This window comes from Oncorhynchus clarkii, chromosome 20 (genome assembly GCF_045791955.1).
Source record: "Oncorhynchus clarkii lewisi isolate Uvic-CL-2024 chromosome 20, UVic_Ocla_1.0, whole genome shotgun sequence".
In the NCBI taxonomy this organism is placed as follows: Eukaryota; Metazoa; Chordata; class Actinopteri; order Salmoniformes; family Salmonidae; genus Oncorhynchus; species Oncorhynchus clarkii.
Genome location: NC_092166.1, coordinates 76,611,368 through 76,626,386, shown reverse-complemented (window position 1 = coordinate 76,626,386; position 15,019 = coordinate 76,611,368). Strand labels below are relative to the sequence as shown.

Below are 15,019 nucleotides of genomic sequence, written 5' to 3'. Positions count from 1 at the left end.
GAAGCTTCAGTCATGAGTAAGTGTAATCTGGTTAGTGCATCCCCCAGTAATCACTGTGATTTGCATGCAGAACTTATCTGCACTAGACTTGACCCCTTCTGATTTTAGTGGGGATTGTGAAATGCTAATCCTCATACCTGCTAACCAGGAAATCCAGTTTCTGTGAACTGAATCTCATTCAGTAGAAGCATACAGAATGCCACTGTGGTACTATGCAGACCATTGTCGATTGTCGATTATCAAATCGACCTGGAGAACTCTGTCACAAAGGCCATCTCCCACTGTGACTGTCTTCACCTAAGACATGGCTGTGCCACTCATCATTCCTGGCATGTGACTGTCTATACAGTAGCAGCTGCATGATTTTAGCTCCTAAGCTGGTGGCATGCTATCTTTTGTTTCCAGGAGATTTGAGCGCAGACAGCAAACGCACTGTTTTTCCCAGACAAAACATGCAGCCCCCCCCCCCCCCCCCCCCCCCCCCCATCCATTTATTTTCTATTATCTTCTGCAGTTCTCTGGTGTGTTCAGTTACGGTTTATTCTCCGAGTGCTGTGTTTATTCTAGCCTCTTGTCTGTTGGAGAGAAAGCAAGCTCCCTCTGGTTAAATCTTTATCTGAAAGGCCCTTTAGTGATTATACAATGCCCCTGTGTCTCAGTCACGCAAACAGTTCAGTGTGTGAGTCCACAGCACTTGGCCCAGATAATGAATTGATAGTGTCATTGTTTTATTGTCTCAAACCGTGAATGCTGCATGACGTTTCTAATGTTAACTGTAGTCCTGGTACCAGACAAGCACTTGTTTACCACAATACCGTGGTGTTAGGTATGTGGTTGATTTTTAAATCAATATTTATGACTCATTGATAATTGGCTCAAAGTATCAAAGGCTGATATTTGCTTATTTCCATTTTAATGCAAATTATTTAACAATATTAATATTTACTTAGGAAGATCTCCATAGACAAACAATGTATCTGGTATTGATGTTTGAGTGTAGGCCCATGCATGTAGTCCTTTGTATAGCCTACTTCTGAGGTAATAGCTAGACTTTGAGTAGTCTACTTCGTAGCCTACTAACTGGGATTCCTGTTGGTATTTGGACTTCTCTTCTTCCCTCGTCTTGAACTCTTATTTACTCCAGTGAGGGCTTCAGCTTAGCCAGATCCTTTTAACATGATGAGACTCCATTACTGTATTTGGTTCCTGTTCAAGTCTGTCTGGCCACTGACTGATGTCGTTAGTAGATTAGTCTTACTACAGAACTTTAGCTGGCCCATCAGGTCCCTACTTTAACACACTAGTAATTGCAGCTAATTTTAGCTCCTAATCTGCCCAACACCTTAGCCGTTCAATACATTTTAGTAATTTAGCAGACAGACACCCTTATCCAGAGCAACTTTCCTATTTTTAATTTTTATACTAGTCCCCTGTGGGAATCGAACCCACAATCCTGGCATTGCGAGTGCCATGCTCTACCAACTAAGCTACACAGGATTTTAAATATGCCCATTTCTATGGCAAAGCTCCCAAAGGCTCTGAATGGTTTACCTTTCTATGCCCATTACACTAAATGGATATTTTGAACAATGAAGGTATATACACACACACACTCACACATCATATTTTTCTGTGGTTTTGTAATGGTAAAGTAAAAATGTAACTTTAGATTTTTTATTTTACGTAAATTGTTCTAACCAAAGCTTTTTCCCTCTTCCTCCCTGCAAGATGTCTGTGTGCCTCAGAACACGGAACAAATGTGCAATTGTGTGGGTGAACTAAAGACTAAAGGCACTGTTTTCACGTCTTGCTTGTATGTCTTTCCTACCCAAATCAAGATTGGAGGTTGCAGTAGCCTGAATGTCTTCTGTGTACGAGAGAACAGGCTTACAAGGATTCCCTCTGAGATCTCTCAGGCCTCAGAGCTGCATGTGTTTGATGTCTCCGGAAATAGGTAGGCTACATTAACATTCAATGCCACTTTATTAACCTTTTTAATCATATACAATATTCACATTTGAATATGCACCAGACCCAGTAAAGCTTTTAGATGTGACTGGTGCTCACAATAAATCATAATATTTGACACCAATAGCTTGTTCTTAGTTGTCCACAAATCAATCAGGTTCACAAAACATTTTGCAATATTCTTCTGAAGCCTGTCTATGCCATGTCATCTCTCTCCAGACTGCTCCACCTACCCATTTCTCTGACTGCGCTGCGACTCAAGGCCCTGTGGCTGTCAGAGAACCAGTCGCAGCCTCTGCTCACTTTCCAGAATGACATAGACCCAGAGTCTGGGGAAAAGGTGCTCACCTGTGTTCTCCTGCCCCAGCAGCCTTTAGAACCAGAGAGTAAAGGTAAGGTCTTCTCGTGGTCTTCCAACTCAGTAGCCTTGTGGTTTGTGTCCGCCCTGAGATTGGAAAGTTTGGAGTTCGATCCCTGGCCGAGTCACCAAAGACCTGTGATAAATGTGACCTGATGTGTATCTGCTTGGCACTCAGCATTAAGGAGGTAGATTAGGGGTAAGGCCTGCTATAGACAAGGGTCCTGTCCAGGGGGTGTACTTGTACATATAGCTGCCTTGGGCTACAGAAACAGGAGCAGGAGCCTATCTCCCATGAGTCTTTCCACCTCGCACAATCCAAGGCTCGTGCAAGATTACTTACCCTCGGTCTGTCTGGGTTTTCCGTGCATCGGCAGGACAGAGCAGCTACATCTGGTAAGATGAGGGGTGGGGGTGTGGGTCTTTTTGTCAATAACAGCTAGTGCGTAATGTCTAATATTAAAGAAGTCTTGAGGTATTGCTCACCAGAGGTATTGCTCACCAGAGGTATTGCTCACCTGAGGTATTGCTCACCTGAGGTATTGCTCACCTGAGGTATTGCTCACCTGAGGTATTGCTCACCTGAGGTATTGCTCACCTGAGGTATTGCTCACCTGAGGTATTGCTCACCTGAGGTATTGCTCACCTGAGGTATTGCTCACCTGAGGTATTGCTCACCTGAGGTATTGCTCACCTGAGGTATTGCTCACCTGAGGTAGAGTACCTCATGATAAGCTGTAACAAGAGTTCTTATATAAACTCAGCAAAAAAGGAAATGTCCTCTCACTGTCAGCTGCGTTTATTTTCAGCAAACTTCACGTGTAAATATTTGTATGAACGTAACAAGATTCAACAACTGAGACATAAACTAAACAAGTTCCACAGACATGTGACTAACATAAATGGAATAATGTGTCCCTGAACAAAGCAGGGGTCAAAAGTAAGTCAGTATCTGGTGTGGCCACCAGCTGCATTAAGTACTGCAGTGCATCTCCTCATGGACTGAACCAAATGTGCCAGTTCTTGCTGTGAGATGTTACTTTACTCTTCCACCAAGGCACCTGCAAGTTCCCGGACATTTCTGGGGGGAATGGCCCGAGCCCTCCGATCCAACAGGTCCCAGACGTGCTCAATGGGAATGAGATCCGGGCTCTTCACTGGTCATGGCAGAACACTGACATTCCTGTCTTGCAGGAAATCACGCACAGAACGAGCAGTATGGCTGGTGGCATTGTCATGCTGAAGGGTTATGGATAAACCTGCAGGAAGGGTACCACATGAGGGAGGAGGATGTCTTCCCTGTAACGCACAGCGTTGAGATTGCCTGCAATGACAACAAGCTCAGGCCGATTATGCTGTGACAGGCCGCCCCAGACCATGATGGACCCTCCACCTACAAATCGATCCCGCTCCAGAGTACAGGCCTCGGTGTAACGCTCATTCCTTCGTTCCATAAACGCGAATCCGACCATCAACACTGGTGAGACAAAACTGCGACTCGTCAGTGAAGAGCACTTTTTGCCAGTCCTGTCTGGTCCAGCGACAGTGGGTTTGTCTATAGGTGACGTTGTTGCCGGTGATGTCTGGTGAGGACCTGCCTTACAACTGGTCTACAAGCCCTCAGTCCAGCCTCTCTCAGCCTATTGCAGACAGTCTGAGCACTGATGGAGGGATTGTGCATTCCAGGTGTAACTCGGGCAGTTGTTGCCATGCTGTACCTGTCCCGCAGGTGTGATGTTCGGATGTACCAATCCTGTGCAGGTGTTGTTACACATGGTCTGCCACGGTGAGGATGATCAGCTGTCTGTCCTGACTCTCTCTGTAGCGCTGTCTTAGGCGCCTCGCAGTACGGACATTTCAATTTATTGCTCTGGCCACATCTGCAGTCCTCATGCCTTGCAGCATGCCTAAGCACATTCACAAAGATGAGCAGGGACCCTGGGCATCTTTCTTTTGGTGTTTTTCAAAGTCAGTAGAAAGGCCTTTTTAGTGTCCTAAGTTTTCATAACTATGACCTTAATTGCCTACCGTCTGTAAGCTGTTAGTGTCTTAACGACCGTTCCACAGGTGCATGTTCATTAATTGTTTACGGTTCATTGAACAAGCATGGGAAGTGTTTAAACCCTTTACAATGAAGATCTGTCAAGTTATTTGGATTTTACGAATTATCTTTGAAAGACCGGGTCCTGAAAAAGGGATGTTTCTATTTTTGCTGAGTTTATATTCGTAGCTGTCTATTTAACACAACAAACCGATGCTGGCACTAAGACAGCACTCAATGAGCTGGATAAGGTCGTAAAGCAAACAAGAAAATGCTCATCCAGAAGCAGCGCTCCTAGTGGCCGGGGACTTTAATGCAGGCAATCTTAAATCCGTTTTACCTCATTTCTACCAGCATGTCACATGTGCAACCAGAGGAGAAAAAAAACAACCTCTAGACCACCTTTACTCCACACACAGAGACGCATACAAAGCTCTCCCTCCCTTGGCAAATCTGACCATAATTCTATTCTCGGGATTCCTGCTTACAAGCAAAAACTAAAGCAGGAAGTACCAGTTACTCGCTCAATACAGAAGTGCTACGCTACAGGACTGTTTTGCTAGCACAGATTGGAATATGTTCCGGGATTCATCCAATGGCATGGAAGAGTATACTACCTCAGTCACCTGTCTTCATCAGTAAGTGCATTGACGACGTCCCCCCCCACAGTGACTGTACGTACACTACCGCTCAAAAGTTTGGGGTCACTTAGAAATTTGGGCCAAGCTACCTGCCACCCAGGACCTAATATACTAGGCGGCGTCAGGAAGGCCCCCCCCAAAAAAGATCAGACCAAACTGCTCCTTAACATCTTTTACCCCCAAGCCATAAGACTGATGAACAATTAATCAAATGGCAACCCTGACTATTTGCATTGACAATGCCCTTAGCCGTGGTATATTGGCCATATACCACACCTTTAGTAATCCTGGTTTGGGGGACATTTAGCTAATTTTTGTTTATTTGTTAAGGTCAGCTGTTGTCTGGCTCTAGCTAGCTAGCTAATGGTTGAAGTAATGTGTGTAAAAAAACTTCCATAACCATATATAACTATCTACCTTAGTACCTTTCTTCGCCTGTTCGCTAGCTTTCAGCTGACTGGTGTTAGCTAGCTAATAAGGCTAACGTTAGCTGCTGGACTTCGGATAAGCAAGCAAACATTAGCTAGCTACCTAACTAATCAAAATATCGGTTTGCATTTATTGATTAACCTCAGCTTGTATACCACCATTTAGCTAGCTATCCACAATAGCCTAGGTTTGTTCATGTATGGTTAGTATGAGTATTCATACTCAATTTACCTCACATGAAGTATGCTTTTTGGTCATAGTATGGCAATGGTTAGTATGCCAAAAGTTTTTGGATGTCGTACTACAGTCAACAAAATATAAAGTATACGAGCAGTGGCCACTGTTTCCTTGCTTTTTAGGCCCCAAAAGGCAATTCTTTAGATTTGAAGAAAATAGCGGAAAATATACATCCGAAGTCTGAAAGCGGATACAAATTCTTAGCTTTAGCTATGTTCTGCAATGTAATAAAGTAATGACTTTTCAAATAAGTTACGTTATAAGTTAAGTTGGCTGACAATTTGTTAGCTACGCTAGCTTTACGAACAGCAAAGCATAATAAAAACCGAGCGGCTCGATTCGGTCTTATGTAGCAAAATTGTAGTTGTTGTATTGAATAAAAGTAGAGACTCGGCTTAAATGGTATCATACACTACAGTGGAGGAACAATGGGGAAGTAATTCTGCTTTGTAAGTTGATAAACTTGTAACCTCACTTGAGAAAATGGCCCTCGAATATTTTGGTAAACCTACTTTGGTAAACCTACTGGCAAGTTCTGCTTTGTCTATACCCATTCAACATTGTTCACACCCTCTTAAGCCTTAGCCCCACCCATCTCTTTAAGGAGTCGCATTTGAGGCCATGTACTAAACAACCAAAGATCTCAAGACTAAAGGCTGGTTTACACTATGACAGTTGCACCGACGACATTAACATTCTATTGTCGTCCAAAAAATTTGAAGTTCTCGAAAAAGAATCAACACAAACTACATGCTGCATATCAGCAAAATAGCGTAACTAGTGTATTTGAACACCATTTAAATGCACCTGTTTTGAAAATGTATTTAGTATGTCAATACAGAAAACCAGGCAACTAAAAGCAACATTCTAAACAATGTTTTAGTTCGTTTTTGGCTTGTTAGCTGAATAATGACCAGATCATATAGCTGACAAATTTATATAATTTGTCTTAATTTTAAAAAAAATATATACGCACGGTTGGAGTCATTAACTTGTTTTTCAACCACTCCAAGTTTCTTGTTAACAAATTATAGTTTTGGCAAATCGGTTTTGACATCTACTTTGTGCATGACACAAGTAATTTTTCCAACAATTGTTTAGACAGATTATTTCACTTATAATTCACTGTCACAATTCCAGTGGATCAGAAGTTTACATACACTAAGTTGACTGTGCCACAGCTTGGAAAATTCCAGAAAATGGTACCTGTGGATGTATTTCAAGGCCTACCTTCAAACTCAGTGCCTCTTTGCTTGACATCATGGGAAAATCAAAAGAAAATCAGCCAAGACCTCAGCAAAGAAATTGTAGACCTCCAAGTCTGCTTCATCCTTGGGAGCAATTTCCAAACGCCTGAAGGTACCACCTTCATCTGTACAAACAATAGTACTCAAGTATAAACACCACTGTGGTGCGAAAAGTGTGGTGCAAAAAGTGCAAATCAATCCCAGAACAATAGCAAAGGACCTGTTGAAGGAAACGGGTACAAAATTATCTATAGCCACAGTAAAATTATTCCTATATCAACATAACCTGAAAGGCCGCTCAGCAAGGAAGAAGCCACTGCTCCAAAACCGGCATTAAAAAAGACAGACTACGGGTTGCAACTGCACATGGGGACAAAGATCATACTTTTTGGAGAAATGTCCTCTGGTCTGATGAAAGAAAAATAGAACTGTTTGGCCATAATGACCATCATTATGTTTGGAGCGAAAGGGGGAGGCTTGCAAGCAGAAAAACACCATCCAAACCGTGAAGAACGGGGGGTGGCATTATCATGTTGTGGGGGGTGCTTTGCTGCAGGAGGGACTGGTGCACTTCACAAAATAGATGACATCATGAGGCAGGAAAATGATGTGGATATATTGAATCAACATCTCAAGACATCAGTCAGGAAGTTAAAGCTTGGTCACAAATGGGGTCTTCCAAATGGACAATGACCCCCAAGCATACTTCCAAAGTTGTGGCAAAATGGCATAAGGACAACAAAGTCAAGGTATTGGAGTGGCCATCACCTCAATCCCATAGAACATTTGTGGGCAAAATTGAAAAAGCGTGTGCGAGCAAGGAGGCCTACAAACCTGACTGTTACACCAGCTCTGTCAGGAGGAATGGGCCAAAATTCACCCAACTTATTGTGGGAAGCTTGTGGAAGGCTAACTGACATGTTTTACTCAAGTTAAACAATTTAAAGGCAATGCTACCAAATACTAATTGAGTGTATGTAAACTTCTGACCCACTGGGAATGGGATGAAAGAAATAAAAGCTGAAATAAATCATTCTCTACTATTATTCTGACATTTCACATTTTTAAAATAAAGTGGTGATCCTAACTAACCTAAGACAGGGAATTTTTCCTAGGATTAAATGTCAGGGATTGTGAAACACTTTATACATTTAAACTCAGTTTATGTAAACTTCAGACTTTAACTGTATGTATATATATATATATATATATACACACACACACACACACACACACATTATATGTGTATATATGAATGATCTATTTTACCCTCCCTTTTTTCCTCCCGATTTCGATCTTTTATTGCTTCCAGAGTCAGCTGGGGAGCTGCAGCGAAGGTAGAGGCATGCGTCTTCTGAAACATGACCTGCCAAACCGCGTTTTTTTTACACCCTCCCGCTTAACCCAGAAGTAAAAAATCAAATCAAATACACATGGTTAGCACATACACATGGTTAGCACATACACATGGTTAGCACATACACATGGTTAGCACATACACATGGTTAGCACATACACATGGTTAGCAGATGTTGATGTGAGAGTAGCGAAATGCTTGTGCTTCTAGTTCCTACCGTGCAGTAATATCTAACAAGTACTCTAACAATTTCACAACCACCTTAAACACACAAGTGTAAAGGAATGAATATGTTCATATAAATATCTGGATGAGCGATGGCTGTGCGGCATAGGCAAGATGCAGTAGATGGTATAGAGTACAGTGTATATACATGTGAGATGAGTAATGTAGGGTATATAAACATTAGTGTCATTGTTTAAAGTGACTTGTGATACATTTATTACATCCAATTTAATTAATAAGTTATACTTTTTTTTTTACCCGCTTTTTCTCCCAAATTTCGTGGTATCCAATTGTTAGTAGTTACTATCTTGTCTCATCGCTACAACTCCCGTATGGTCTCGGGAGAGACGAAGGTCGAAAGCCATGCGTCCTCAGACACAACCCAACCAAGCCGCACTGCTTCTTAACACAGCGCGCCTCCAACCCGTAAGGCAGCCGCACCAATGTGTCGGAGGAAATACCATGCACCTGGATACCTTGGTTGGCGCGCACTGCGCCCGGCCTGCCACAGGAGTCGCTGGTGCGCGATGAGACAAGGATATCCCTACCGGCAAAACCCTCCCTAACCCGGACAACGCTAGGCCAATTGTGCGTCACCCCACGGACCTCCCGGTCGTGGCCGGCTGCGACACAGCCTAGGCGCCAACCCAGATTCTCTGTAACTGAGCTCTACCTGTAACTGTTCTGGATCTGGGCATATGCTCTAACCCCCTCCCACCCGAGGGCCAGGCCTGCTCCTTTGCTGTTTTTTTTTTTCTGTTTTTTTTACTCCAGTGGATTGGATAGCTAAAGAGGCTTAACTCCTGACTGGCCTGCAGCCATTAAAAGCCTGCTGGGTGAGGTGAAGCAAGGAGAGGCTTGCTTGCTCACTCAGCTGAGTCCTGGAATAATCTAGGCCTGATCCAATTGTTGATTGGATAAAAAATAAAATCTCAAACTCCACAACCTGGTTGCAGAACCCATATGTCATGTTTCTGATTTGATTCATTGAATGACTACAGCGTGTGCTCCTTGTTATGACCATCCTCCTTTAGTAATCCCTGATTTCTCTCGGAATGAGAGGACTAAGTGTTTATGTTCATTTCTGTAACCCTTTGTTCATTTGCTGAGCAGCAGATGAGGATCTAAGACTTTGTGAAGGTCAAGTCTGTGAGCTTGAGTTGGGGGGGGTTTGGGGGGTGTTTACCTTTAAGCTTGTGACTAAACTGGGATTTGAAACTGATCTACCCGGTTCCAAGCTCTCATTTATGAGCATTGTGTCACAAGCTGCACAAACTCTCAGCACTGTGTCATGGGACAGCTCCTCTTCACTGACATGATTGAGAGAACCAATCTGGAGGGGAAGGGGGGGGGGGGGGGGTGTTGCAGAATGAGAGCACGTCAAACGCGTCATACTAAACGTATACATTTGAATCTGTTGAATTAAGGCTACCATTGTCTGTATGTGGTAGTTTTCACAGGCCTTTCATGCATGCATTTTTAAGCGTCATTTTGAAAAGCAAATTATTGCTTAAGATGTAAATTATTAATTTCCTCTCACAACATATCTAATGTATCCTGTTTTAGGCTCAGACAACCTTGCTCGCTGTGGTGCTCTGGAGAGCCTGGTGAATGACATGGTGGATGACACCTGGGGCGACAAGGCCATGAAGAGGATCAGTGCCATCCACTTCCTGGATGATGACGATGACGAGGATGATGAAAAGGTGAGAGGAAGGACGAGAAGTGTGTGTGTGTGGAGAGGAGCGTGTGAAAGGGAGTGACAGGAGGCGATGGGGTAGAAAAGACAGGTCGTTTGAAACGTCATAACTGTCGCAAGGGTCGTTTGAAAATTCAAAACTGTCACCACTCACGGGTCGTTTGAAATGTCAAAACTGGCGGGGCGCCAATCACTAAACAAAGAAAGAGATGCCGCTTGAATTAATGTTCAACTAATATAAAGCTATAGTCATTGAATCCCTTAACTACCTTTCATCTTTTAGATATTTTGGAATTATGTCCAAGTGTACACTGAGTATGCAAAACATTAAGAACAGCTGCTCTTTCCATGACAGCCTGACCTGGTGAATCCAAATAAAAGCTATTATTCCTTATTGATGTCACTTGTTAAATTCACTTAAAATCAGTGTAGCTGAAGGGGGGGGTTAAATAACGTTTTGAGACTTTTGATTGTGTATGTGTGCTATTCAGAGGGTGAAAGGTCAAGACAAAATATTTAAGGGGCTTTGAACTGGGTACGGTAGTAGGTGCCAGGCGCGCTGGTTTGTGTCAAGAACTGCAATGCTCCTGGGTTTTTCACGCTCAACAATTTCCCGTGTGTATCAAGAATGGGCTGCCATCCAAAGGACATCCAGCCAACTTGACACAACTTTGGGAAGCAATAGTCAACATGGGCAGCATCCCTGTGGAACGCTTTAGACACCTTGTAGAGTCCATGCCCCTAAAAATTGAGGGCAAAAAATAACATTATATACAGTGCCTTCGGAAAGTACTCAGACTGCTAGACTTATTCCACATTTTGTTACGTTACAGCCTTATTCTAAAATTGAATAAATAAATACACATTACCCCATCATGACAAAAAAACAGGTTTTCAGAAATGTTTGCAAATGTATTTAAAATCAAAACCATTCAGGCCCTTTGCCATGAGACTCGAAATTGAGCTCAGGTGCAACCTGTTTCCATTGATCATCCTTCAGATGTTTCTACAACTTGATTAGAGTCCACCTGTGGTAAATTCAATTGATTGGACATGATTTGGGAAGAAACACACCTGTCTATATAAGGTCCCATAGTTGACAGTGCATGTCAGAGAAAAAAACAAGCCATGAAGTCAAAGGAATTGTCTGTAGAGCTCAGATACAGGATTGTGTCGAAGCACAGATCTAGGGAAGGGTGGCAAAACATTTCTGCAGCATTGAAGATCCTCAAGATCAGTGGCCTCATCCTTAAATGGAATAAGTTTGGAATCACCAAGACTCTTCCTAGAGCTGGACGTCCGGCCAATTCCCTTCGTGCTTGTCGTTACCGTCGCTGCTGTGCCAGGTCCTTGGCAATGAATTCCCGTTCCTGTAGAGCTCTACGGGCCTGCACATCCAATAGGTGACATCGTTCATCAGCCTGTCGTTCTTCCTGTAGACCCCTTTTCGTCCCAAAGCAGTTTCCGGTCCTTGGCACGGAGGGGATGGTTGATGGCTGCAACGTACAGTTCATCCAGCCCCACTTTGAGCTCTGGTGGGTTTGCCCTTTGGTGTGGGGAAACTCAACCACATAATCCTTAAGATAACCAAGTTGCTTGCCTGGTTCTTCTGGTGCTGCTGGTGGTTGAGGATGAAGCCTTTGTTGCTTTAGGCTTAGCTCCTAGATCTTTTCTTTGTTCCAAGACCTTTTCCTCCTCTCTCCTTCCTTCCAGTGGAGACAATTCTTCCTTCTCCTCCTCCATTTCCTTTTCACCGGTCTTTGGTTCAGTCATCATTTGGCTCGAAAGATTAGTGGAATCTGTGTGGGTAGCTGGACAGGTAGGATGACTGACAGTAAAGGTGAACAGGTGGTCACGTGTCAGGTGACAGAGGAATGGATGAGCCTGAGGCAGGAATTCCTTTAACCATAAAGTGGTATATTTACTGAGTAGTCTGTGCTACATAACAAAGGAAACAGAATAACAGGTATCCAATCAAATCCATAATCACACATAACAATCATTCATTATTAACATAATTAGGGAATTCAGCAATCCAGTTCATTAAGTCAATAGGAATCATCCTTGAGTCATTTAGGCTTAACTATTTATCATAATCATGAGAAGAATAATACAGTTATCGGTTATTCAATCTATAATCCCCATTAGTTTATCAGAATCGATCAGTTCAGCAAACAATGACGTTTCATATTTCTCCCTTTTCAAGTGTCTTCATGTGTACATGTAATTTCATTACATATGAAACCATATATCGATGGCATAATTGGCCTGTGATGATCCGTAGGGCCGTGATCATTGACCATTCACATTATGCAATAGGTTTGAAGCGTGCGCTCCAAGCCGCGCTCATAACTATAAACAATAACTGATGGCCCACTCTCCCGATCGCAACAGATAGTTCAGATGAAAGGTAACAGATTCGGTGGACTTACGTGGATTCATGTACGCACAGAACTTCTGGATTAGATGAAGTTAAGGGAGAGAAAGCAGCGAGATCTAGCGATGGCGATTTCTTCCTTTTTATGGAGTTGAGATCTGTCGGACATTTCCACCTGACCTAATTAAAGCTCCCCTGGCCCAGTTGCACAAGTGGCCATGAATTAAAGGTTTGTTCCACTAACTCGATGGGTCTGAATACTTTCCGAATGCACTGTATGTTGCTATTAAGGCAATATGATGCATTATTTTTATTAAATTTGCAAACATTTCTAAAAACCTGTTTGTCATTATGGGGTTGTGTGTGTGTGTGTGTGTGTGTGTAGATTGAGGATTTATTTTTATGTAATCCATTTTAGAATAAGGCTGTAACCTTACAAAATGTGGGAAAAAATCAAGGGGTCTGAATACTTTCCAAATGCACGGCATAATGAGATACCTGTTGTAGAATCTGGCCGTCTTTCTGTTTCTCTTCACTGTTCCTCTGTCTCCTCCCTACAGGGAAGGCTGATGCGACAAGCCACTCCTCACCCAGGTGAGTTAAAGACTATGAAGAAAGCGGTGGAGAACCTCCGCAACGACCTGAACGCTGCCAAAGCTCTGGATTCCAACAAAAACGAGGTCAATAACACTACAGTCACCACGTCTGTGTGACTTCTACCTCAGAAACATTCTGATCTCCTGTGTCTCTCGCCATGTTCTTCTGTACCACCACCAGAACCTACTTTAATCCCACAAACCCCTCCTGCGGCCTCCCTACCTAGCCCTCCTGCGGCTCAACCCTGGGACTCTGCTGTGATCCTTTTGTCCAGTACCTTACTTCATCTCTAATACACACCATGGTATCTGGCTCAGACTACCAGGGCCCATGTGCCTTCTTTTCAAACTGTTGTACTATATTTTTTAACATAGCAATAATCTGCACAGGTGTGGTCCTTTTCAAAGACATTTGAAAAATGTTGCTTTTTAAAGATTTATTTCTACATTTCTTTTTAAATGGACAATAGGTAGTTGCACTACTGTAAGTCTTTAGTATGTTAAATATTGTTGACATCTTCATAAATATTTGTTTTATTTTTTAGAACACTGGGTGAATATTTTTTTTTTTAAATTTCGGGTTACTTGACCAACTGATTTAAGGATTACTGTATAGTCATTTTGTGAATATTGATAATTTTATACTTTTTGGCAGCTCAGATGGTGTAAATTAAAACAATGTATAGCAAGTTTCTTAATCTATGGCAGAATTGTTCTAAACGATATTACTTTGTACGTATTTTATTTCCTTTTAAGTAAAGAAATGAACAAAAATGCAGTTGCTTATGTCGTATCGTAATTGACTTTGGGTGAATAGACAGCCTCGACTCTTTTCTATGCCATTGTTTAACTTCTTAATCAAATCCTAAACAAGTTTTGATATAGACATGTTTTGTAATTAAGGGCTAATGCAGTGAGCAACGTGTACCTTAACCACAAAAGATTGAGTGGAAGTGACAGGGCTGTCTTTCTTTTATTGCGCTTCACTGCTTTGAAATGTTTTCTTAAGTAGATACTGGGCGGCAGGTAGCGTAGCGGTTAAGTGTTGGGCCAGTAACCAAAGGGTTGCTGATTTGAATCCCTGAGCCGACTAAGGAACAAAAAAAACAAAAGAATCGGTGACCTTGAGCAAGGCGCTTAACCCTAAGTGGTCCTCTAAGTCACTCTGGATAAGAGCATCTGCTCAATGACTAAAATGTAAATACTTTATCGGAAACTGCAGAATTTTTCAATGTCTATTTCTCTTTTAACACATGTGCATTGGACTTTCAATGGCCAATTTCATTCCACGCAAAAGGAAATGAGGACCATGGTGGAACCGTTTGGAAAATGCAGTTTAAGCATGATCTCATGCACTTAGTTTTTTTGTCTTAATAAAAACAATTTGTTGTTCAAATGGTATACGATAACAATGATTTTAGTTTTTTGTTTGTTGTATTACCAGGAGGAACATATACATTTGTTTTATCTTTTATTTTTAAATAATTTTCTTTAGTTATCAAGCTGCACATAAACACAATCTCAAATAGGCACGGACACTGAGCCTACAGATTTGGATGCCTTTTACCCACTGATAAAATTAAAGGGGTTTAAAACGAAACATGATTCGTTATTTCTTAAACACGTTTTCAGTTTTTTTTGTTGTCCGTTAGGTCTTTAGTGTTTCAGCCTTTAGACCTTTCTAAGTTTTCACCATGTCAGATCATAAACGCCATGCAATAAAATGTGTATTTGCCGTTAATTTGATTAGGTTACAGTTTAAAGGGAATCGCTCCTACTTTATTTTGTCATCACCCATTTGATAAGTACTCATCAGGGTGGTCATTGATAACATCAGTACTTTC

At 42.1% G+C, this 15,019-nt stretch overlaps 1 protein-coding gene and 1 non-coding gene across 4 annotated transcripts in view; one reads left to right on the top strand and one right to left on the bottom strand.

Annotated features, from left to right (window-relative positions):
* Positions 1-14,775, top strand: part of LOC139376921 (leucine rich repeat containing 1) — a 40,471-nt gene extending 25,696 nt beyond the window's left edge. For all 3 annotated transcript variants that reach the window (XM_071119926.1, XM_071119928.1, XM_071119927.1), the window contains exons 11-14: positions 1,839-1,954; positions 2,188-2,360; positions 10,070-10,209; positions 13,140-14,775. In XM_071119926.1, coding sequence (XP_070976027.1) covers positions 1,839-1,954; positions 2,188-2,360; positions 10,070-10,209; positions 13,140-13,292 — 582 coding nt within the window. In that variant the 3' untranslated portion in view covers positions 13,293-14,775. The remainder of the gene's footprint in view (positions 1-1,838; positions 1,955-2,187; positions 2,361-10,069; positions 10,210-13,139) is intronic.
* On the bottom strand, positions 1,425-1,498 carry trnaa-cgc (transfer RNA alanine (anticodon CGC)). The gene has a single exon. It is a non-coding gene; the product is annotated as a tRNA-Ala (tRNA).
* Positions 14,776-15,019: the final 244 nt, after the last annotated feature.